The 25,899-nt window shown below is 44.6% G+C and overlaps 1 protein-coding gene across 1 annotated transcript; it reads right to left on the reverse strand.

The window, feature by feature from the left end:
• Positions 1-21,348: 21,348 nt before the first annotated feature.
• On the reverse strand, positions 21,349-22,845 carry LOC132869225 (paraneoplastic antigen Ma1 homolog). Its single transcript, XM_060902567.1, has one exon. It carries the CDS (start codon positions 22,843-22,845, stop codon positions 21,349-21,351), a length of 1,497 nt encoding a protein of 498 aa, XP_060758550.1.
• Between the last annotated feature and the right edge of the window lie 3,054 nt (positions 22,846-25,899).

Here is a 25,899-nt window from a genome sequence, read left to right on the forward strand (position 1 = left end):
TGCCTGGGCTGCAGTCCTGACGTCACTTCTAATACAAGTAAACCGGTTGTAACTCAGGTTGAGTTTAAAGATCGCGCCACTCTAGAGTTTACCTTTGCCAAGGGTAAGAAAGAAAATCGCGCTGAGTGATGGATCTTGCAAGAAAGAAGTGTTCGGGTTTGAGAGCATCCCTTTATGCGTCTAGACTCATCGGAATCCGGACGCGAGAGACAAAGATGGAAGCGTTGTCCCATTGTTTTATGTGCGCATGGCGGACTGACGTAGATGATCCCACCCACGTGTGACATAGGTCACACGGAAGTTGCCTGGGAATTGTAGTTCTGACACAAGATGGCGGCATGATACCTACAGTCCCCCTTTTGGTCTCAGGGGTATAACGGAGTCGTAGCACTGAGAGCACCGTATCGTATCATCGCCGTGTCCATAGTCCTTGAGGTAGCCTTGCTCTGCACAGTCCATGGTGTCCTGTGAAGACTGTGTAAACTTGTGAGTTCCAGTAAGACAGTTGGAGACAGAGGCATTTGGGGCATACAATCACTATGGGCATTTTGGGCATATAATCACTAACTAACTAGATCAAAACCACATCAAAAAAATTAAACATTGAACATGAAACATGTAGTGTTCAATTTCTTATGCATAAAAAAACAAGAAAAGAGAAGAAATGAAGGAAGAAAAGAAGTGTTAGTGTTTGGGTTGGCAATGGGTGGTCTGGCCAGAGAGCATGCGCTACTGCGGCTAAAGCTGTCGGAGACGCAGACCATCTTATCTAGCTTGGCGTAGTGTCATGTATGGGTTGCCTGGGCAGACCCAGTGGATGTCTTTAGTGGAGGTGCACATCTCTAAGTCTTGTGGATTCACAAAAATGAGGATAACACTGCCAAGACTATATGCCAGGTGTATTTGCGATGAATACACACTAGTAATAACTGATTTTAGTATTTTATCTACCATGTTATACTGAAGGGTTATTACTTCATTGGGTTGGTGAAGTCTGACCGAGAATGTTAGTGTACGCTTATGGTTGAGTGATGCGTACAAGCTAGGTGGACATGATGGGCCTAGCTGTCGTCCACCCCCTTTTGGAGTGAGGACTGTTCAAAAGGTTTGATTCGATTATCATGGAAATCGATATGAAAATGTTTGATTAGGCCTAGATGTCCTAATGTGATACATGACGGGGAACGATTTTCCCACGATCGAAAGGTCTCGACCAGGGTGGTAGGAACTTCTCTGAGATTCGGGCGTAGTAGGCTTTGTGTCCTTCTACTCTCGAATCGAGATTCTTTTGGGCACCTGTAAAGGTTGACTGTAGGTGGCGTCGTAGGTCGGCGACATGTTGATGTGTGTTGTATGCAATCGCGACACTCATGGCCTCTGGTTTGTATAGGAGATGCGGGGGAAGAACCGACTCTCGCCCAGTCATCATCCCAAAGGGTATGACTTCAGTGGCGCAATGAGGGGTGGACTGAATGGCCCTTAGCACCAAGGGAAGTTTCACATCCCAAATTTTACCATGGTTTGTGATATACTTTCGCAGCATGCTCACAATGGTTTGAATGGCTCGTTCAGCCTGACCAGAGAATTGAGGGTGGTACGCGATATGGAATTTCGCCTCGACGCCTAACATGTTCCACAGCGCAGCCATTACACCAGCAGTGAAATGGGTGTCTGTGTCTGAGTCGATGGATAGAGGGAGGTTTTTCAAAGAATTGTGGCCACTAGGGGGAATCGCGATGTCGGGTGTTTCGACACCGGACTCGGTGTGCAAAGACGTGAACTGAAGTTCATCAGAAATTTGATCTCGTGTGGCGCTCGGTTGATCAGTGTTCACACTAATCTCGTCGCAACGGGTTTGTGCATATTTTGTGGGATCCAACGACTGTGGGGTTTTGTTTTGTGTGAAGCTGACTACGTTTATGTTGCAGGGCTTGGTTGGGATTGGGTCGCCTTGTGAGAGCCGTGTGTCTGAGAGATGGTGGTGAAGACTTTAGCGCACATGAGAGGTGCGTTTGTGTGTTTGCCTTTGCCACCAGGGGGGGCCCTACATCCTGACCCTCGCCTGCTGTTTCAGAGGGATCTCCTCCCCCTTTCACGAGATATACCCATGGTTCCTGGCCTAGTCATGCCAGCGAATGGCTTTTTGTCATTTTTCTTGGGCTCTTTTGTTTTATCTGTTGAGGGGTCTGACATCTCCTGTAACAGTTCTTTAATCTCAGCCAACTGGGCTTTTAAAGAGTCCAGCTCTGAATGGAACTCACCAGGTTGGTCTGAGTCACTGTGTTGGTCATCTCTACCCTTACGTTTAGAGCTACGGTCGGAACGCTTCTGCCGTTTCTGGTCAGAGCGGGGATGATGGTTTTGCTGCCAACCATTTTGTTCCCTACGACCCTTTTCATGTGATGGGCGATTGCCATAGTCACTGTGGACTCGCCCTCGGTCCCTCCTGGCCTTACCTTGTCGATTTTTCCACTCACCCTTGTGATGGCTCGGCAAGGATCGGGCTGGACCGGAATTTTTCCAGGTGGGTCCCCCTTTTGGAGCTTCGCCTCCTTCTAAGGTTAGCGGGGGCCCATTTGCATCCTGGAGCCTAAGGACTCTGGGGTCATCATCGTTTCCGTTTGCGGTTTTGACAATGGTCTCCCAGGTCATTTGGGCTAGTCGCCTAATTTCCCTCATCGAATAGCGACCTCGTCGACACGTCAGTGTGACATGGGTCCGCACGCTTGGGTGGAGGTTATGTAAGAAGAGAGATATGAAACCTCTATCTTCTTCCAACCCTGGTGCGCTACTACCTTGGAAATAGGCAGTACGCAGCCGTCTGTAATATTCACGAGGCGCCTCAGACCGTTTTTGTTTGATTTGTAATGCACACAATATCGCGGAGGTTTCGTCCGTGTATGGCGCATATTCTTCCCTCATGTAATTGTGAAGTTTCGAATAACTATCGCGAATGTTTGGGGGTAGTGTCTCTAAAAAGGCACGAACGCTACGACTAGAGGTCTTCCAGATTAGTCTAAGTTTTTCACGTGTTGTGGCGTTCGGCAGGTCCATCAGGCATCGATCAATTTCTCGTAAATAGTTATTTACATTAGTTCTTTGATTGTCGGGATCGAATTGTTCGACATCTTTGGCAAGTAGGTCAATTTGCCGTAAGTGAAGGGTTTGGTGCACGTCCTTGTGCGACCTTCTTGGCTCTTCTGAGCACTCACTGTCTGAGCTACTCTGGAATCGCTCCCGCTTCGCACGAGATGCGTGGTCTGATTCATCTGAAGATGGATCAGGGAAACTGAAGCGCACTGACCTAGATGTGCTATGGGCCTGGGCTCGGGATGAGTGCAGGGCGGCTCCATCCTGGCTAGACGACGACGGAGTCGTGTAGCGAGTTGATGGAGTTTGGCAGGATGTCTGGTTCTCGACCAGATCATTTACGGTGTCCGGTTCGGACGCCTCTTCCCGCTCTGAGCTTTGGCGCATTGTTGGGGGTCTTTCATGCCCCTCGCGCTGCTCTTGGAGGGCCTGCTCCTGGGCAGCCCTCTTAGCAACCATTTCGGCTTTCTCTAGCCGTTCGGTGCAATCATCAAGGAAGGTCTTCAAGAGCTCACGCTCCCTATGTAAATCATTATTATCGGCTGTCAGCTTGGCGTTGCTGGTGGTCAGCCTTTCAACCTCTCCGCGAAGGCGTCTGATTTCTGAATCAGCATCTTGGAAGTATGATAGGAATAGCTTACCTAGTGCCGCTTGGACACTAAAAGTTGTTCTTTTTGGATCTCTCTCATGTTTGTTTGAATTATCTAAGTTGTTTTGGCATTCACTCTCACTCGTGTACTTAATGTTTGCCTTTTCGGAGGCAGAGCAGTGAATGAGGTCTGCGATGACCTCAAGGAGAGACACGTCTTGAGCGTTGTCTTCCATGTTTGAGACACGAGGGGATGCCATTTTACTTAGGCTGGATACTAGATAATTAATCACTGAGTTAATTATCAATTTAATCATTATTAATTAACTATGTAATAAATTAATAAGGTTTATTTGGAAATGCTCTCTTATCCTAAGTTAAATAGGTTATGAGTATTTGTGATATGGTTATCACACTACTGTTAACCGTTTTAACACACCTGGGGATATACCTTAGCAGTTGCTGAATCAACTGATAGTTTATTTGTTGTTGAACAATATTCCAGAAGTCAACAAACCAATCTGCCTCACACGGGGCACCAATTTAACTGTGGGTGCAATCAGTTAATTATTGAAATTAAGTGATCAATCTCATTAAATCAGTCTCATTAAATTTTGAAGGTCAATAATTAAAATGAATCAATCCCATTGAATCGTTTACTTTGACTCATTTGAATTGAATCATACCATAGAATCAGTCTCATTTGAAGTGAATCATTCAGTGAATCATTTAGTGAATCGTTCAGTGAATCATACAATGAATCATTTAGTGAATCGTTCAATGAATCATTTAGTAAATCATTTAGTGAATCGTTCAATGAATCATTTAGTGAATCATACCATTAATCCTGGATAAATTACCAAAAGCTAGATTATGGTACATTTCCAAATTATTACGATCACTTACCATATTACATAACTTATATGCACCTTTTTGAATTCTTTGAGAAGATTGGGGACTTCATATATCGTTCACACAAATAAACACAGTTTGTTTAATAAATGAATTTATTATAACAAAGATAAAAATAATAAATCAATATATACAAGCAGTGAGGTGTGTATATACATGTGTGGTGTGTGTGTATGGCCTAGCTTGTTGCTAGCTAAAACAAAAGAATGTTATCTAAACAGAACAAAGGATTAGCTCTGTTGCTAACGTGTGCTTGTGTGTGTGTGTGTGTGTGTGTGTGTGTGTGTGTGTGTGTGTGTGTGTGTGTGTGAGAAGGACTTGACCATGTGTTTAGCCTCGTGTAGCTAACTACATGTGGTGGAGGCCTAGATTAGCCTTGTGTTGCTAGTGTGTTTGTGAAAGGCCCTATGGCCTAGCTAAAGTGTGTTTGTTAGGCCTGGTGAGCACAAGGTAGCTAAAGACAAAGGGAAGCTATCTAAAGTGTATCAGGCCTGGTCAGGCCTGTTGAGCACGTGTTTTCTCAGTAACAAAAAGATTCCACACTCATAACATTACCAAACTCACTGAAACCTTGATAAGGTCAAAATGTATGATAAGGAAATTAGTGTTAGTCAGAATAAGAGAGAGAGAAGGAGCATGCGCAGCCTATCTATTAAACAATTGAGAGAACATAGAACCAAAATAAAATCAACACGCTGCGTGTCTAACAGTGTAACAGATAAACCTGGGTTTAAATTCACACTATTTCAGTAAAAGCAAATTCCTAAGACTATCTTAATTATGCCCAAATGCCAAAATCTTACTTAATCCTGCCTTTAGCAAGATATGAAGAACTATTCGCCGGTGTAGTTTCGGGCCTCGCCATGGGAGCACGTGAGCCGCTCGTGATGGGGGCGTAGAAAACTTTCGGGTCCAGCGGAGCACTTGGGTGGTTCCCGTGGAAAGCAGAGGATTCTTGGTCCGAACCTCAGCGTTCGTGAGGAAAAGTCTCTGATCAGAATAAGATGCACAGCGCTTTTGAGTTAAAAAGGATTCAATCGCTTCTTAACTTTTAACTGCCTGGGCTGCAGTCCTGACGTCACTTCTAATACAAGTAAACCGGTTGTAACTCAGGTTGAGTTTAAAGATCGCGCAACTCTAGAGTTTACCTTTGCCAAGGGTAAGAAAGAAAATCGCGCTGAGTGATGGATCTTGCAAGAAAGAAGTGTTCGGGTTTGAGAGCATCCCTTTATGCGTCTAGACTCATCGGAATCCGGACGCGAGAGACAAAGATGGAAGCGTTGTCCCATTGTTTTATGTGCGCATGGCGGACTGACGTAGATGATCCCACCCACGTGTGACATAGGTCACACGGAAGTTGCCTGGGAATTGTAGTTCTGACACAAGATGGCGGCATGATACCTACAATTGTTACAATATTCACTGAAGTGCCAACCTCTGCCAAGAAAAGCATTCTAATTGCCTTCACCCATTTGGTTGTTTATATGAATGTTATAGATCTAGAGCAGGGGTTTTCAAAGTGTGGGAGAGTCAGCCCCCCCTCAGAGAGCAAATAAACAACAGCGCCCCCCTTACAATTTTTGTTGTTGCTATACTTAATGTTCCATTCGTATTTTAAAAAATGGTTGTTGTACACATTTTTATTTTTTTCTTTTACACATTTTAAACATCTGTGCTTTTTAAAACATCTTGTTTTACACATTTTAAACATCTCATAGCATCGTTAGCTAGCACCTCTTGGCAGACAACACACTGTGGCAATGGAGCATCTTCAGATCCAGTCCATGAAAATCCAAACTTTAAATAATCGTGGTCATACTTCCTTCTTTTTTCAGTCCCCCCAGGATTCCGCGGGCCTTTTTTATGATTGTTGCGGGCTAAAATGTCTGATGTTGCGGGAGGTTTTCCAAAAAATTGCGATGAAAGTTGCGGTGTTTTTTAGGTTTTTGTTGCGATTACATTGCGGGAGGAAGTGAAAGTTGCAAGAAATACAGTGGTGCTTGAAAGTTTGTGAACCCTTTAGAATTTTCTATATTTCTGCATAAATATGATCTAAAACATCATCAGATTTTCACACAAGTCCTAAAAGTAGATAAAGAGAACCCAGTTAAACAAATGAGACAAAAATATTATACTTGGTCATTTATTTATTGAGGAAAATCATCCAATATTACATATCTGTGAGTGGCAAAAGTATGTGAACCTTTGCTTTCAGTATCTGGTGTGACCCCCTTGTGCAGCAATAACTGCAACTAAACGTTTGCGGTAACTGTGGATCAGTCCTGCACACCGGCTTGGAGGAATTTTAGCCCGTTCCTCCGTACAGAACAGCTTCAACTCTGGGATGTTGGTAGGTTTCCTCACATGAACTGCTCGCTTCAGGTCCTTCCACAACATTTCCATTGGATTAAGGTCAGGACTTTGACTTGGCCATTCCAAAACATTAACTTTATTCTTCTTTAACCATTCTTTGGTAGAATGACTTGTGTGCTTAGGGTCGTTGTCTTGCTGCATGACCCACCTTCTCTTGATATTCAGTTCATGGACAGATGTCCTGACATTTTCCTTTAGAATTCATAGGTATAATTCAGAATTCATTGTTCCATCAATGATGGCAAGCTGTCCTGGCCCAGATGCAGCAAAACAGGCCCAAACCATGATACTACCACCACCATGTTTCACAGATGGGATAAGGTTCTTATGCTGGAATGCAGTGTTTTCCTTTCTCCAAACATAACACTTCTCATTTAAACCAAAAAGTTCTGTTTTGGTCTCATCCATCCACAAAACATTTTTCCAACAGCCTTCTGGCTTGTCCACGTGATCTTTAGCAAACTGCAGATGAGCAGCAATGTTCTTTTTGGAGAGCAGTGGCTTTCTCCTTGCAATCCTGCCATGCACACCATTGTTGTTCAGTGTTCTCCTGATGGTGGACTCATGAACATTAACATTAGCCAATGTGAGAGAGGCCTTCAGTTGCTTAGAAGTTACCCTGGGGTCCTTTGTGACCTCGCTGACTATTACACACCTTGCTCTTGGAGTGATCTTTGTTGGTCGACCACTCCTAGGGAGGGTAACAATGGTCTTGAATTTCCTCCATTTGTACACAATCTGTCTGACTGTGGATTGGTGGAGTCCAAACTCTTTAGAGATGGTTTTGTAACCTTTTCCAGCCTGATGAGCATCAACAACGCTTTTTCTGAGGTCCTCAGAAATCTCCTTTGTTCGTGCCATGATACACTTCCACAAACGTGTGTTGTGAAGATCAGACTTTGATAGATCCCTGTTCTTTAAATAAAACAGGGTGCCCACTCACACCTGATTGTCATCCCATTGATTGAAAACACCTGACTCTAATTTCACCTTCAAATTAACTGCTAATCCTAGAGGTTCACATACTTTTGCCACTCACAGATATGTAATATTGGATCATTTTCTTCAATAAATAAATGACCAAGTATAATATTTTTGTCTCATTTGTTTAACTGGGTTCTCTTTATCTACTTTTAGGACTTCTGTGAAAATCTGATGATGTTTTCAGTGATATTTATGCAGAAATATCGAAAATTCTAAAGGGTTCACAAACTTTCAAGCACCACTGTAGTTGCGATTTTCTCTTTTTGTGATTAAAATTGAGTATGTTAAATATTAAGTTATTACTGAAAACCTATTGATTAAAAAAACAAAAGACAATGAGAAATGGTCCTATAAACATCTTTACCAATATAAAAGATTACCAGGACTACAAAAATGCTGAAAAATAGGCTTCACTTATCCAAAGGCACCTGTTGGTTCAAAAGTTAAAGTGCATAGAACCTCACAGTACAACATGAAGTTACCTTAAAATATAATATAAATGCCTCAGCTTTCATGTAAGAAAAAAAACTATTAATCCTAGTACTGTGTGCAGGCAGTCTCTCCTGAAGACTAAATAAAACAATAATTATAAACTAATAAAATAAATGGCTCAGGCTTCATAGAAGAAAAAAATTTGAACAGAATCTCACAGTATGATGCTGAAGCTGCCTAAACAATGGAAAATAAAATACCATTTTGGCAAAAATGTTGGCATCCATTAATTTCTTGTATTAAGTAAAAAAATAAAGTGCACACAGTCCTTCACTGTAAACATAACACACTTTCAGTAACAGAATTTAAGCCTACATAAACACTGACTCGCACATGCAGTGTTGCCAGATACTGCTGACGTTTTCCAGTTCAAAACCCGCCAAAATGCACTTGAAACCGCCCAATCTGGCAACACTGCGCGCATGCTGCTTCTCTTGAACGTATACACGGAAGTAAGGTGGAAGGTACTTTGTTGACGTCACCCCAAGACGACGCCAACGATTGGTCAAATTTGCGGGAAAGTTGCCGTGATTGGATATAATTGCAACACCACCCTGAATTCGCAGGGATTGGTTGAATTTGCGTTGAAGTTGCAAATCGCAACATCGCGAAATCCTGGAGGGTCTGGTTTTTTTGCTTGGCCCAGACTCTGTCTCCTCACTCATTGTAGCTTTAGGTACTCATGGTAGCCGCGGGGTCTTAAAAGCCTGAAAAAAGTCTTAAATTTAATATTCCAAAATTAAGGCCTTAAAAAGTCTTAAATTGCTTTGCCCAAGTCTTAATTTTTTAAACAAAGGTCTTAAATTTACTCATACTATTCTACAATGTGAAAACGTGTGTTTTGCGTAACATCAGTGAATTTATTGGAGTATGCGCAAAGAAAGGAACAATATTGATACATTTTCGCGCCGGCGCAATCGTCGGAGTCCGTGGTGGAGAGGAGACTCCGCGAATTGCAGCATGGGGAAGTGTTGTTTTAATCAGCAGTGGCTTTCAGATGAAAGATATCGTGATTGGGTGAGGGAGGTTCCTGGAAGTGACATTGAAGCAAGATGCTGTGTTTGTCAAAAGACCTTCAAGTTGTCCACTATAGGTCATTTCACTTTAGAGTCTCACATGAAGAGCTCAAAGCACATTGCATCTGCCCTCCACCACCACCAGCCCATCACTCAGTTCTGCACGGTTCAATCTCCGAATGCACCTGGAGTTGGCACCAAGGTGGGCAAACTACGGCCCGCGGGCCACATCCGGCCCGTTGGCGTTTTTAATCCGGCCCGCGGAAGACAATCATATAAACGCAATTGAGCAGATCTATAAACTATAAGCGTCAGTGTTATCACGTAGACAGGTGTTCTAGAGATCCGTCTTTCCAGTCAGTCGTATTCACGCGAGATTACATTTGCAGAGTGGTGCAGCGCGTGCCATGGAAGTCATTCTGGCGCCCGTGCCACTGATGATCTCGAGAACACAGGATAAAACTTTACAATGAGTGGTCCTAAAAAAAGAAAAGTGGACAGTGAGTGCAGGGTGTTCAATAAAGAATGGACAACTAAATATTTTTTTGCTGAAGTCCAATCAAAGGCTGTATGCCTTATTTGCAAAGAAACCATTGCAGTTTTAAAGGAATATAACATCAAACGGCACTTTTCCTCCCAGCATGCTAATTATGCTAACAACCAGTCAGCGCAAGCACGGACGAATACAGCTCAGCGGTTGCTGAGTGAATGTGAGTATTAACACTTTCTCTTTTTAAAACTATGTTGGAGCTGTAATAAGATGGTAGTCACATGTTTACAGACATAATAATATAAAAAGTATAACTCTTAGTAATTTTGGTTGTCGTGGGTGGCTGCTGTAGTGCTGGTGTTTGTTTTTAAGTACCGTGTGCTTTTGGGTGTCTGCTCCACCCCTCATTTATGTCCCTGTCTGTTATAATAGGTGTATTATGAGCAGCTGACCTTGCTTCTGCTTATATCTGTTCCTGGACTTTTGCCTGTGGAGGTTATTCTGATCTATAAGTGGCCTTTTGGAATATGAAAACCTGTTTGGAACCTGTGTTTTGATTTTTTGAGGACTGGAAATATTTCAGTGAGTGACTTTGAACCTGAAAACCAGTTTGGAGTTTTTTGCTTTCTTGAGCTGTTTTGTTTGATTTTGTGGGCTGGATGGATCCAGTGCCAAACCATTGAACTGCAAACATGTTGGCATGGTGTGGTACCCAAACTGTTGAACTGCAAACATTTTGGAATGGTGTGGTACCCAAACTGTTGAACTGCAAACATTTTGGAATGGTGTGGTACCTCTCCTACTAATGGTGTTTGGTTGTACTGGCAGGCTGGAAGTGGATGGTTAAAAAAAAAACACTCAGGTGTAAATCTACGAGTTCAGTGAAATGTACAAAAATGATATGTACTGCACGGGCGACTGCTCTAAGACAATGAGGGAGGCTCAGCCTCCTCTAAAAATGACGAACATCATGTAGGATGAATTGCAAGCTTATGTTATAGCCGACCTTATAACATTGCTATTTCAGATCCAGAATCATAAAAATATATGTGCTCAACCCACTACAGTGCGAAACCATTCCGTTATAACTTTCCCCAGTTCGCCTAATGTGTGCGTGAGTTTTTCCCCCTCGTGACAGCGTGATGCAGCCCAGCCTCAGTGGATTGGGAGCTATGTGCTTGTCAATCTCAAAATGCAAGACGATTATTGGACAAATACTGCGAAAACGCCCGCCCACGGAGTCTCACGGACTCCCAACCTCAATGGACTTCAATGGCATTTGGGAGCTATGCGCTTTTCAATCTCAAAATGCAAGACGGTTATTGGACAAATACTGCGAAAATGCCCGCCCACGGACTCCGAGCCTCACATGGGAGGGACATGGCAGTTTCCGCGAGGAGACTGGTGATTGGTGAAAGCGGCCGGATATTTTCATTGATTGACATCTCGTTTCAACTATAGACAGGCAGCGGTACAGTGTTGCCAGATTGGGCGGTTAAGTGCATTTTGGCAGGTTTTGAACATATTTTGGGCTGGATAACGTCAGCAGTATCTGGCAACATCAGTTCAGTCCCATGCGGATTCGCAAGTGCTGTGGTTGTAAGAGATCAGCTTACATTTCGATTTCATTCATTACATACGGTTTCTACCAGCTTTTTTAGTTTGTATATATTTTCATTGTAAATAAAGTGTAAATATAGTGTTGTCAAGTTTGCTATCTTAGTTCCAGAAATTTCGTTTATTTGAGTGACTGAACTTGAGGGGGCTAGTCAGCTAGCAAGAAAGCTGCGCACGGATGCCAAGCATTGCTGATTTAATTTTGGCGAAGCCATTTGCCAGTCTTCCTTTCGAGGAAAAAATTAAAATTAAAGAGCAGGGTAGACCAACGCCTCAAATTGAGTTGGTGAAAAAGGTAGGGAATAATACCAGTTCCTTTCAGCTCTCCTGGTACAAGAAAGTGAATTGGCTAACAGCAAGTGACCCACATCAACAACAGTAAATAGGCTACTTTAGTAATATGTCATGGATGGACCAAAAATCTCATTATCTCTAGCCGCTTTATCCTTCTACAGGGTCGCAGGCAAGCTGGAGCCTATCCCAGCTGACTACGGGCGAAAGGCTGGGTACACCCTGAACAAGTCGCCAGGTCATCACAGGGCTGACACATAGACACAGACAACCATTCACACTCACATCTACGGTCAATTTAGAGTCACCAGTTAACCTAACCTGCATATCTTTGGACTGTGGGGGAAACCGGAGCACCCAGAGGAAACCCACGCAGACAACATGCAAACTCCACACAGAAAGGCCCTCGCCGGCCCCAGGGCTCGAACCCAGGACCTTCTTGCTGTGAGGCGACAGCGCTAACCACTACACCACCGTGCCGCCCCTGGACTAAAAATATAGAATCTATTTAAAATGTTTATGCTGAGTATATTATATTGGAATATATATTTATCTGGATATGAATTAAACACAGCTACAATTTGGAAAACATTTTTAAACAAAAACACAGCCGAGAACATTTCACACTACAGACCTGGATTAAAAGTGAAGGGTTATCAAAATTGTCAATAAAAAATTTCTCAGTCAAAATAAGTAAAATATAGGGAAAGTGTCACTGAATGAAATGTGTGGCACCCAGCTCTACTGCTGAGGTTCCTGACAAAGAGCTGCTTTCAATAATGATCAATTTTTAAACAACATGCCACAATTTTAAAATATAAAATGTTAAAATATACCCCCCCCAACACCACCATCATGTATATTGGACAGTAGGCTAATGGGCCAAAAGAACCTGTTATTTCAGTTTGTGACCCTGCCAACAATCAGCCAGATCAGAGGCAAGAGTATGGGCAAAATTGATGTGTTTTTTCTTTTAAAATCTGGAAATATCGTAATCGACCAGCCTCCCCTGTTTGAAAGACTACCAGCCGCCACTGATGTACTGATATGTAATTTAGTTCAATTTAATGATATGCAATTTAGTTGTATGTAAAAAATGATACAAATATACAAATACACTGGCATCCTACTCATCCTGGCAGCTCAAAGATGTAATTTAAGAATTAAGTGTGCTACTTTTCTTACTGTCACCTGTCTGTGTGTGTATTGCTTTTCTGGATGGATCCAGTGCCAATCTATTGAACTGCAAAAATTTTTCTGCTCTGCCTTTGTTGACTGAGAACTAAAATAAATGTCAATCTGATCTGCGTTTGGGTCTTTGTCAGTGAAGGCCTTATAATAACACTAAAGCTTTTCTGGTTTATGTTCGATATGTATGAATTTGGTGCTGGCCCGGCCCGCCTAGCAAATTTCAAAAGTCAATGTGGCCCAGTGACTAGCACCACTGTCGAACATCAGCAGCATCAGCCAAGCCAGACATCATCGGCAAGGCTAGCAACAACACAAGGGCCGAGCAGTGGCATGATGGGTGTCGGTGGAACCCCGACACTTCGGGCAGAGGTGCTCTGGATTTTAAAAACAATTACGGAACACCACTCATACAGCTTGAATGAGGGCATAAGCGAACTCTTTAAGGCTGTGTTCCCAGACTCGGAAGTCACTACAACATTCTCCTGTGGAAAAAACAAAACGTCTTACAGAACAAAATTCGGTCTTGCTCCTTATATAACGAAGGAGTTGGTCAAAGACGTTAACGAGGCAAGTGGTGGATTTCTCTCATTGCGTCTTATCTATTCACCTCCACATCTATGTCTTCCCTCCCTCCCTTGTTTACTTGGAGTATTTACATTTCTTTTTATTCTTCAAAATATAAAATGGTTGAAGCAAGTTGAATGCTGGGAAACTAAGACAAAGAGTTTGTCTGTTTATCATCTCTGGGTGCATGGTCATAATTAGTTTAGAGACCATTCTTTAGGCCTTGAGTTGGACCATCGGTTTGGCTTTTTGGCTGGTGAGTGCACACCATTGTACCAATGTATTGGTACGCCAATTGCATTTTTGTGCACCTTTAAGAGACTTTCGGCTTACCTCTTTTCTATCGATCTATCTATCTATCTCTATCTCTCTTCCCATCTATCCCCCTCATCTCTTATCTATCTATGCCCCTCTGTATCTCTCTTCCTCCCTCATTTACAAGGGTTCAAAATGTAAAATGGTTGAAGCAAGTGCTGGGAAACTAAGACAAAGAGTTTGTCTGTTTAGAGTGTTGTGAATGTTTTGATATTTTATTTTTTTTTTTAAAAATTCACCCACATCACTTTTATTTTAAGTATCATCTCTGGGTGCATGGTCATAATCAGTGATGGGAATAACGGCGTTAGAAATAACGGCGTTACTAACGGCGTTACTTTTTTTAGTAACGAGTAATCTAACTAATTACTTTTTACATCGTTATAACGCCGTTCCCGTTACTTACAATAAAATACTATGCGTTACTTTATTAAAGCTGTTTTCATCTGGCACGCTGCTCGTTCAGCCTTTCTTTACTCTGCTTTCGTGTGGGGCGGGGAGACACGAGACAACGGCACAGTAAGCCAATCAGAGTAGATTTGGACAACATACGTAGGTAGGCCACGCCTACTGCACTACTGCGCGCTCTTTCAATCGGAAGACACAGCGATGGTGAGCGGTCAGCCCAGCACTGCGCTTTCACATTGGAAATACAGCCATTACTTTTCATTACTTGAAATAAAAGGCAAGAGTGTTTACATGCAATGCACATTATGTCGAGGAACAAAGCATTTGTCCTCGTCAGTGGCCAGTAATTAGTAACATAATTTTAATAACTACAAAAATATATTACATTTGATAGATGTCTTATCTCACATTGTCCCACAAAAATATGAATATAGTGTAGATAACATTACTAATTGGTTCTGTTAAGTGTCCATTTCAGTCATTAAACACATTTAACATTCATTTTTATTATGATTACACTAATTGAATTTGATTTTTTTTGAGGGGGAACAAAATGTAACGGAATAATTACTTTCCCTGGTAATTAGTTACTTTCATGACAAAGTAACTCCGTTACTAACTCAGTTACTTTTTGGGAAAAGTAACTAGTAACTATAACTAATTACTTTTTGAAAGTAACGTGCCCAACACTGGTCATAATTAGCTCAGAGACAGTTCTTTAGGCCTCAAGTGAGGTTCTCAGTTTGGCTTTTTGACTGGTGAGTGCACACCTGTGGCATTAATGTGTTGGTATGCCTATTGCATTTTTGTGTACCTTTAAGGCCATGACGTGGACCCTACGTTGTGCTCTTTTCTTCCAGGTTTAGACTTGTTTTTTTGTCTTGAATGTGAAGATTCGACAAGCAATGCACATAATGACTTAAGTATATAACTGTAACCCCTTTTTAGCGGGTGCTAGAGCACTCAGTAAGAGCTAAAATGAATTACACTAAATATTAATAAACAATGGCGCAACAGGATTCCTAAATTCTCAGCGGTGGAATGGTGAGCTGGCTGAAACTCCTGATACCACAAGTATAATTAATAATTATTATTTTTATAACTGTGTAGTTGAAGGTGAAGAATATAAATGTGAATAAAGTAATAACAATTGCAAATTTAGTAGCGCGGTGCCTCCACTGGGGAAATACTACACTTACTTTGAAGCTAGTGCAGGACGTATCTCCTCAGAATGTTCATACAAATAAATGTGTAAAAGTGAGTGTAACGCTAACCAAACTAACTAAACACCAGTCAGTTGTGAGAAGGTAAATGATCTGCCAAGACCCAACATGTGAATTGAAATACAGTAGTACAAAATTTATTGAATAATAAAACAACTCAACTAAGAAAGGAAAAAAAAATAAAGGGAGAGAGAGAGAGAGAGAGAGCAAGCTAGAAAAAGTGACACAAAGTTTATAATTTACGTGGGCTACGTTTACAACTTAGAGAACCGTAGTTGTGATAAACATTTACTATAAAAACAAATGATCACTCGTATAAACCCTTCCGATCAACCCCAAACATCAGAAAACAGACACAAAACAAAACAGCGCGCAGTTGGGGCCCTTACGATGGTGCACTTGATGGCAGCTCCCTGAGCCGCAGGCAACACAGCAACCGCTGCGCTGCCCAGCAAGAACCACAGGTCCAAACCAGAGCCAAACGTTAACGCGCACGGGCGCGCATGTGTGTGTATGTCAGTGTAAGTGTAATCACGAACCAGCATCAGCAGTTGCTCGCCGAACAGCCACTCGGTCCCGCACCGAGTCCTCCACAGCAAGCGGGTGGCGAGGAGAGGGGGGGGTTTCCCCGATGGGGCCCAGCAGCAGATGGCCACATGAGAAGGGGGGTGGATTGGCTAAGAGCTAGCTCCGACGAACAACAGTCCACGTTGCGAGCCGACCACCAACCACACCGCGCACACTCCGACGCAATGTCCCTTCTGTCCCGTTTGTTCTCGATGTCCGTTATAAACAGTCCCTCCATGACTCAATAAAAAACAAAAAAACACAGACCACAAAACGCGCCAGTCTCTCTCCACTGTCCAAAACGGCTCAGCTCGCCTCTCTCTCTCGAGGTGATCGAATGTTCCTGCCCTGGAATGTTCGAGTACCGCCTAGTTCGCGGGAAAATAGATATTTATCGCTCTACCATTGGGTATCACGGAATTTCAAAAAAAACATACATCAACAATACATGGGATTGGACAATACAGATCAGAACATTTAAACATTGAAAACTGATGACGCCACAAGGCATCACGGTAAATGGAGTCAACCAGGCACTACAATGCAATACAAAAAAAAAATGGCTGATATCCCAATGAACAGTATCAATGACCTTATTTTAGAGGTCCTTACATTCTCCCCCCACCAAGAAAACAGCATGCCCCCATGCTGGGTCACACGCATCAGAAAGTGAACAGGAAAGTAGAGATAAAGAAAAAACAATAAAGAAATTACCAAGACAAAACAAACACACCAAAACAAACAGAGACTAGTGCTTAAAACTAGCAATGGGTGCATTGGCAGTTGTGCATGGGACTAGAAACGGCATGTGTGTGCATGTGCTACAAAGAGCCTGTGGAGAACACCACCAGGCATGAGAAAACCGGTGTGGTGTAGCTATGCGTTTGCTCTGCACACCCAGCTGGCCATAAGTCAAGCGATTAGTAGGCTTCCTATCCCTATGTGACCTACGTACGGCGAGGGGTACTGAGTCTGAGGCAGCTACCAAGGGAACATTAGGAGAGCTACCCTCCCGGCCTGCAGCTACCAAGTCTTCAGCTACTTCAGAGGGCCTATATGGAGGGACAGGGAGTGCAGTGTTGGGTGGAGCTAACGTTACATCACTCGGTGCGTGTACTAACCTGGGGCTTCTAACAGCGGTGGAGACACATGGCGCAGCAGAATCTGGTACCCATCTAGCAGGCAGAGGAGCGTGTTGCACAGCATCCTCAGCATAACAACCATATTCTGAATCAGAATCTGACCCACTAAACTGTGCACAGACCACAGGGGGCAACACCTCAGAGACACCAGTTCTAGTCTTCTCCTTTGCTGATCTACGCTTCACAGCCCTTGGGCCACGGGCTGGAGCGGCGGCGACCACAGGACCTAGTCTTACCTCCTGTCCCAAAGGCAAGATATGGTTACGGTGCATCACCTTGACTGGGCCGTTACCATCAACAGGCTTGAGTCTGTACACTGGAAGATCAGACAATTGACTGTCTACCACGTAAAGGCAGGAATTCCACCTGTCAGCCAACTTCTGCTTCCCTTTTAGACCCAGGTTTCTAATCAAAACCCGATCCCCCAAACTCAGGTTATGATAGCGCACTTTCTGGTCATACCTTGTCTTATTGCCCTCATTCATCCTACTCGCGGAGGCACGGGCTAACTGATAAGCAGCCTGCAACTCCTCCTTCAGCTGTGTCACATATTTCAAATGTGAGGAGAACGAAGAGTTATCTGCCGACACTCCAAAGCACAGGTCAACAGGAAGACGAGCCTCACGACCAAACATCAGGAAGTAGGGTGAGTATCCCGTTGCCTCATTTGGAGTGCAATTGTAGGCATGCACCAAATGCGAAATATGCTCACTCCATTTGGACTTTTGGTGGGACTCAAGAGTGCCGAGCATATCCAACAGCGTCCTGTTGAATCGCTCTGGCTGAGGATCACCTTGTGGGTGGTAAGGAGACGTTCTTGACTTCCTAACCTCCAAAATGGCCAACATCTCTGAAATCAAGTGACTCTCAAAGTCCCTTCCCTGGTCAGAGTGTATTCGGGTGGGCAAACCGTAATGAATGAAATACTTTTCCCACAGTGTCCTTGCCACCGTAACTGCGGTCTGGTCCCTAGTGGGAAAAGCTTGGGCGTAGCGTGTGAAATGGTCAGTGATAACCAACACATTGCAAACATTTCGAGAGTCAGGCTCAATCGAAAGAAAATCTATACACACCAGGTCCATGGGCCCTGAACTCTGAATGTGGGAAAGAGGGGCAGCTCGTTGAGGTAATGTCTTCCTCTTGATACAGTGCTCACAAGTCTTACAGTATTTCTCTACGTCAAGCTTCATTCTGGGCCAATAAAACCTGTCGCGGACTAAACTGTACGACCTGTCGAACCCCAAATGGCCACTGTCATCATGTAGCAACTTACACACGAGACCCCGTAGTTCCTTAGGCAACACCAGCTGTCTAACATGCCTGTCACTCAGCTTAATTGTCCTGTATAGTAGACCCTTATCAACAGAGAACTTTGCCCACTCCTTTTTCAGGACCTTAATGTTGGGATGGCTGTTCAGGATGCTACTAGCAGGCTTCTTCAGGCTCACAGCATGCCAAACTTCTCCCAGAACTGGATCACTCTTCTGAGCCTCTTGAAGCTCACCAGGACTGAAAGTAGGCAGTCCGTCAGGTGCTACCGCTGCAACATAACAGAAAGCAGTCGGAACAGCAGACTCGTGGCTACAAATCTGATCAGCCACACAAGAAAAAGAAGAACCTGTTCTCTGCGTGGCCACTACCTGACAGATAGCTCGAACACCGGGAGCCGGAATCTCTTGCCACTCATCATCAGGAGACAGACTGATGTGAGGGCGTCGTGAGAGCGCGTCAGCATCCACGTTTCTCCGACCAGGCCTGTACTTCAAGCTGAAGTCGTAAGTGGACAAAGCGGACAACCAACGATGACCAGTGGCATCTAGCTTTGCAGACTTGGTGATGTAGGTCAGCGGGTTGTTGTCAGTCCTGACCTCAAAAGTGGTGCCATAAAGGTAGTCATGCAGCCTGTCAACAATTGCCCACTTCAAAGCAAGAAATTCCAACTTGTGAGCAGGATAATTCCTCTCAGAAGGAGACAGACTAATGAAAGCTACCGGGCGCAGACTCCCATCAGTCTCCTGATACAGAACACCACCAAGACCATCCAGACTGGCATCCACATGCAATACATATGACTTCTGGGGATCTGCAAAAGTGAGAACAGGCGCTTGAGTCAACCTCTGCTTCAGCTCCAGAAAAGCAGACTCGCACTGATCACTCCATCGAGGACCAAAGGGCTCAGAGGGCCGAAAGAACGGTTTCGGGTCAGCGGCTTGTGAACTCAAAGTCTTCTTCCTGTGAGACTGACAACCCTGAAGCAGATCATTCAGAGGACGACACAAAGTTGAAAAACCCTTCACAAACCTACGATAATAGCCGCAGAAACCCAAAAATGACCGGAGCTCCGTAACGGTCTGAGGTCGAGGCCAAGACACAACAGCTTCTATCTTAGAGGGGTCAGTGGCTATACCGTCCTGTGAAACTATGTGCCCAACATAGTTCACAGACGTTCTCCCAAACTGACACTTGTCCAAAGACAGCTTGAGGCCTTCAGCTTTCAGCCTGTCAAGAACCTTCAAGAGCCGCTCCTCATGCTCCTCCAGTGTACGCCCAAAAACGATCAGGTCATCCAAGTACACGAGAACTTCAAGAAAATTCATGTCTCCGACTGTCCGCTCCATGACTCTCTGGAAGGTGGCAGGGGCACCACAGATTCCCTGAGGCATGCGCTCAAACTGATAGAACCCCAATGGACAGATAAAAGCAGTCTTCTCTTTGTCAGCCTCACTCATAGGAATCTGGTAGTAGCCACTTCTCAAGTCCAGCACAGAGAACCACTTACTACCAGAGAGACAATGGAGGGCGTCCTCGATCCTGGGAACTGTGTACTGGTCTGGGATTGTGTGCTGGTTAAGCGTCCTATAATCAACACACATCCTGACCTTACCAGACTTCTTACGCACTACAACAATGGGAGAAGCATAAGGACTTCGAGATTCTGAAATGATGTCATGCTTCTGGAGCTCTAGCAAATGCTGACGCACGTCCTCCAAATCAGCTGGAGCCAAACGCCGTGAACGCTCTCGAAAAGGTCGTGAATCATTCAACCTTATGTCATGCTGTGTGCTTTTCGAGCAACCAACATCCCACTCACTGCAAGAGAACACTTCCTTCCTCAGCAACATTTTCTCACAGAGACGCTGTCTTGCCTCCTCTGGCATAGAAGAAGTGCCAAAATCAAAAGAGGCAGAAGAAAATGAACTGGTGTCTGCAGAACTACAAGTGGATGGAATCTGTGGCACCACGTCAACTGGAAAAATGTGAGCAAGGGGACTGCCTCTCTTCACAAGGACATCGCGAGAAGACACATTCCTCACATTAACAGTAATTCGACGGCATGATACAGCAGAGACAGGATGAACTTCAGGCCGAACCTCGAGCTCAGGAACAGACGCGTCATCAGCACTAACAGGCTGGTCAATAAGCACCACGGAGTCATTGAGCTCGCCTGGGAACTTAGGTAGCCCTGAAAGCTGCAGCTCCTGCCCAGGCTTTAAAAGAATAGGTTTAGCTCTGGTGAACCACACGGTGCCATGCTTATCCACATCCTCAGGCAACACACTGGTGTGCTTAATGGACTCAAAAGCCTCTTTGATAACAGGATGTATGGTCAGTGCATTCAAGAATCCATCACCAGCCTGTTCGCGACAGGAGTGGAACAATCTCCTCACTAAATGAGTGTTCGTGCCGACCAAAATGGCTATACCTTCGTTTGCCTGCGGGTCAGGACACACAAGGGCTAAAGCGTCCACTACCTGAGGTACACCTGTGACAGCCTCCGTGAACTCCAATCTGAGCAGTAAGTAGCCATCATATGGGTATTTGTGAGAGCTCAAACCCCATATTTCAAGATTCGTCACCGGCTGCAGTGGCAAGTGTTTCAGATATGCATTGTAAAAACTTCGATACAAGATGGTGACTTGAGAACCACTATCAAGTAGAGCTTTGGCATAAACACCCTCTATCTGCACGGGTACCTCAGCCGAGGGCCCCACCAACCCAGATGGCAGTTGTGATTGGCTGACACTGATTGGAGGTGAACAATGAGCAGAACGGGTTTTGCGTGACGGGGCTCGGTGCCGTTCCATCACTGAGCTCCGGGAGAGTTTCCCTGCTGCTTGACCCTCTTCAGCAGCTTCTGATTCACTAACCGCAAGTTCTCATGACGCGTGCACTCATGAGTGGTGTGGCCATCTTCACCACACTTATAGCAGAAAATGCCAGGAACAGGAGTGGGTGCTGTAGATTTCGGCAAGCTTGAAGGAACAGTTCTTGTGGAAAAAGCTGGGGCAGTGGTCTCCGTGCTCTGGCTTGCGCTACATGGTCTGACTGGAGTAGCAGGGGCTACAGTGACAGCAGTCAAAAGTTTCGACACCAAAGATGACAGCTCCTTGACCTCTTTCCTCAGACTATCCACCTCCGATGCCACTGGGCTCACTGGCACATGGGGAAGAGCAACAGCAGCTGTCACGGGCACTGGAGGAAAAACAGTGGTTACGGGTGCCCGTGGAGTAACAGCAGAGGAAACAGAAACTTTCGCACTCTCTCTCGCACTAACCCAGTGTTCTTCCTCCCTCACACTTCGCATCAACTCTGAAAAAGAAGGCGGAGCTTGCAGAGTGTGCAGAAGTCGCACACATAAAGCCACAATGTCAGTGGTGAGAGCACCTTTGAACAGCTGCTCAAGACGAGCACGATTTAGGCCGGCAGCGTCAATCCCCCCTCTCAGAAGAGCGCGGTGAAGAAGCTTATCTAAACGGTACAGGAAAGCTGAAAGCTTCTCTCCGTCGTCCTGAAAGGTATGGCGAAACAAGGCCATAAGATCAGCTCCACACTCCGTAGAACCATAAGTAGTGTCAAGAGCAGCGAGATAATCAGTAGCGGTAGCTGACGGACTACTGACTTTTAAGAATCTTACTATGTCTGCAGCAGGCCCACGCAAACTCTCGACGATGTGCTGTCGCTTCGCTGAGTCACTGCACTGCCACTCAGTGACCATCTGTGTAGCCTGCTCCATCCAAACCTCATACTCTTCCTCACCAGCAGGAACAGGACGAAGGCCAGAGAACAGCCTCAGCTTTCTATACCCAGGCGCATCAACAGATGCCTGGCTACAGCGATCAACAAGCTGACCGATGGCATGCACAAGCTCAAAACTGACATCAGGTTTAGGAGGCTGTGGGCCCAGCACAGCCGCCTTAACATCACCCATGGACTTACCCTCTTGCTGCAGAAATGCTGACAGCTTGGCTTCAAAATCATCGCCTGCAGGAACAGAACTAGCAGTTATTAAGCTACTCACAACATGAACAGCCCAAGGACCTGCATCACCTACCACTCCCACTTCAGGAGGGACACAGCTCTGATCCAACTCAGCGGAAGTCTCCACTAAAATGTACAAGTGCCTACCAGTGCTGTCACTACGGCGACCACGTATCCGAGTCCGACCGAAGACTTTCACTGTACTGAGCACGCGGCTAACAACATCATTCGTAGCCTCCAGTGGCACTCTGCTAAGAAGAATGGCATGAGACAAGTCAACATTCTCTTCACGGCTCCACTCAACAGCCTGGTTAAGCTCCATGTTAAAAGCTGCACAGCAAATGGCAATAACTAGAGAAAAAAAACACTAAGCAAACACAGCTACCTACTTGTTTTGGTAAACAGGACTATCCCAGCGGTGCCTCCAAAATGTAACCCCTTTTTAGCGGGTGCTAGAGCACTCAGTAAGAGCTAAAATGAATTACACTAAATATTAATAAACAATGGCGCAACAGGATTCCTAAATTCTCAGCGGTGGAATGGTGAGCTGGCTGAAACTCCTGATACCACAAGTATAATTAATAATTATTATTTTTATAACTGTGTAGTTGAAGGTGAAGAATATAAATGTGAATAAAGTAATAACAATTGCAAATTTAGTAGCGCGGTGCCTCCACTGGGGAAATACTACACTTACTTTGAAGCTAGTGCAGGACGTATCTCCTCAGAATGTTCATACAAATAAATGTGTAAAAGTGAGTGTAACGCTAACCAAACTAACTAAACACCAGTCAGTTGTGAGAAGGTAAATGATCTGCCAAGACCCAACATGTGAATTGAAATACAGTAGTACAAAATTTATTGAATAATAAAACAACTCAACTAAGAAAGGAAAAAAAAAATAAAGGGAGAGAGAGAGAGAGAGAGAGCAAGCTAGAAAAAGTGACACAAAGTTTATAATTTACGTGGGCTACGTTTACAACTTAGAGAACCGTAGTTGTGATAAACATTTACTATAAAAACAAATGATCACTCGTATAAACCCTTCCGATCAACCCCAAACATCAGAAAACAGACACAAAACAAAACAGCGCACAGTTGGGGCCCTTACGATGGTGCACTTGATGGCAGCTCCCTGAGCCGCAGGCAACACAGCAACCGCTGCGCTGCCCAGCAAGAACCACAGGTCCAAACCAGAGCCAAACGTTAACGCGCACGGGCGCGCATGTGTGTGTATGTCAGTGTAAGTGTAATCACGAACCAGCATCAGCAGTTGCTCGCCGAACAGCCACTCGGTCCCGCACCGAGTCCTCCACAGCAAGCGGGTGGCGAGGAGAGGGGGGGGTTTCCCCGATGGGGCCCAGCAGCAGATGGCCACACGAGAAGGGGGGTGGATTGGCTAAGAGCTAGCTCCGACGAACAACAGTCCACGTTGCGAGCCGACCACCAACCACACCGCGCACACTCCGACGCAATGTCCCTTCTGTCCCGTTTGTTCTCGATGTCCGTTATAAACAGTCCCTCCACGACTCAATAAAAAACAAAAAAACAGACCACAAAACGCGCCAGTCTCTCTCCACTGTCCAAAACGGCTCAGCTCGCCTCTCTCTCTCGAGGTGATCGAATGTTCCCGCCCTGGAATGTTCGAGTACCGCCTAGTTCGCGGGAAAACAGATATTTATCGCTCTACCATTGGGTATCACGGAATTTCAAAAAAAACATACATCAACAATACATGGGATTGGACAATACAGATCAGAACATTTAAACATTGAAAACTGATGACGCCACAAGGCATCACGGTAAATGGAGTCAACCAGGCACTACAATGCAATACAAAAAAAAAATGGCTGATATCCCAATGAACAGTATCAATGACCTTGTTTTAGAGGTCCTTACATAACTTTTATAATAAAAGTATTTTTACTTGAAACATTTGTCATTATTAGGAATTTGATCTGGTGTTCTACGACCGCATAATGGATGCGATGTAGGTCTTAATTCTCATTTAAGTGGTCTTAAAAAGGTCTTAAAAAAGTCTTAAATTTATGGTGGTCAAACCTGGGGAAACCCTGGTACTAAATTCGATCCATTTTGTCTCTGGCAAAGGCTAGCTCTAGCTGAAGTTCGCTAAATGTCCACAATAGTAACTTATTCTGGTTTATTTTTCCTCACGTTGCGCCCCCCCCCCACCCCCCGAAGAACTCTGGCGCCCCCTAGGGGAGGCGCACCCCACACTTTGAAAAGCCTTGACTAGAGTAAATGTATTACATCAGAGCTACAATACTCACCAGCGGCGTGCACAGACATTTTGGGGGGGCAAGTGCTCTGGGGGGATAAAAGGGCACTTTTTTGCGCATGTGGAACACCTTATTATAAAAGTCTGAGATTTAATCCTCCGCTTGTGTTCATAATTATATCAAAGTTTTGGGTATTTTTCTGTAGTTCCATCTTTAAAAAGTCTGATAAAGTCTGAAAGTCTGATCTTCCAGTCACTGACTTGAGTCTCAAGACTGTATTTATTCACAGATTTCCGTGAGATTGTCTTAAAATTTGTAACGAAATATACACACTCAATGGGCTCAACGGAGCTCTCCTTTATTTGCATAATGGCGTGCATACTAGCATAATGTGATATTCTTAATCTCATCTCATCTCATTATCTCTAGCCGCTTTATCCTTCTACAGGGTCGCAGGCAAGCTGGAGCCTATCCCAGCTGACTACGGGCGAAAGGCGGGGTACACCCTGGACAAGTCGCCAGGTCATCACAAGGCTGACACATAGACACAGACAACCATTCACACTCACATTCACACCTACGGTCAATTTAGAGTCACCAGTTAACCTAACCTGCATGTCTTTGGACTGTGGGGGAAACCGGAGCACCCGGAGGAAACCCACGCGGACACGGGGAGAACATGCAAACTCCACACAGAAAGGCCCTCGCCGGCCCCGGGGCTCGAACCCAGGACCTTCTTGCTGTGAGGCGACAGCGCTAACCACTACACCACCGTGCCGCCCGATATTCTTAATCATGTTATAAAAACAGGTCGGAATTGATGGAGAGTGGGGTTGCCTCAATGGTTTAGGCTACATTTAAAATGTTGTTCAGTTTGTTTCTCCATATGGAAAGGGAGCAAATAAGCTGGCAAAGGCTGCCATGTGCAGTTGTTTCTGTATGCGACAGGCTACTTCACGACAAAATAATTACAGCTTGGGCTTAGAGGGCAAACAATACATTTTCACTCGATTCATGTGTTACCTGGCTGGTGGGGCAGGAGAAGAGCTGACTGACTGCCCGATGTGTTGTCTGCGCTACGACAAGGCCGTGGCTTCCAGGACGCTATGCTGCTGCAACCTCACATTGAATGCACT

Source organism: Neoarius graeffei, chromosome 2 (genome assembly GCF_027579695.1).
Source record: "Neoarius graeffei isolate fNeoGra1 chromosome 2, fNeoGra1.pri, whole genome shotgun sequence".
Lineage (NCBI taxonomy): Eukaryota > Metazoa > Chordata > Actinopteri > Siluriformes > Ariidae > Neoarius > Neoarius graeffei.

Coding starts and splice junctions, on each gene's coding strand:
- LOC132869225 (XM_060902567.1), bottom strand. CDS start 22,845: ATGGAGCTTAACCAGGCTGTTGAGTGGAGCCGTGAAGAGAATGTTGAC.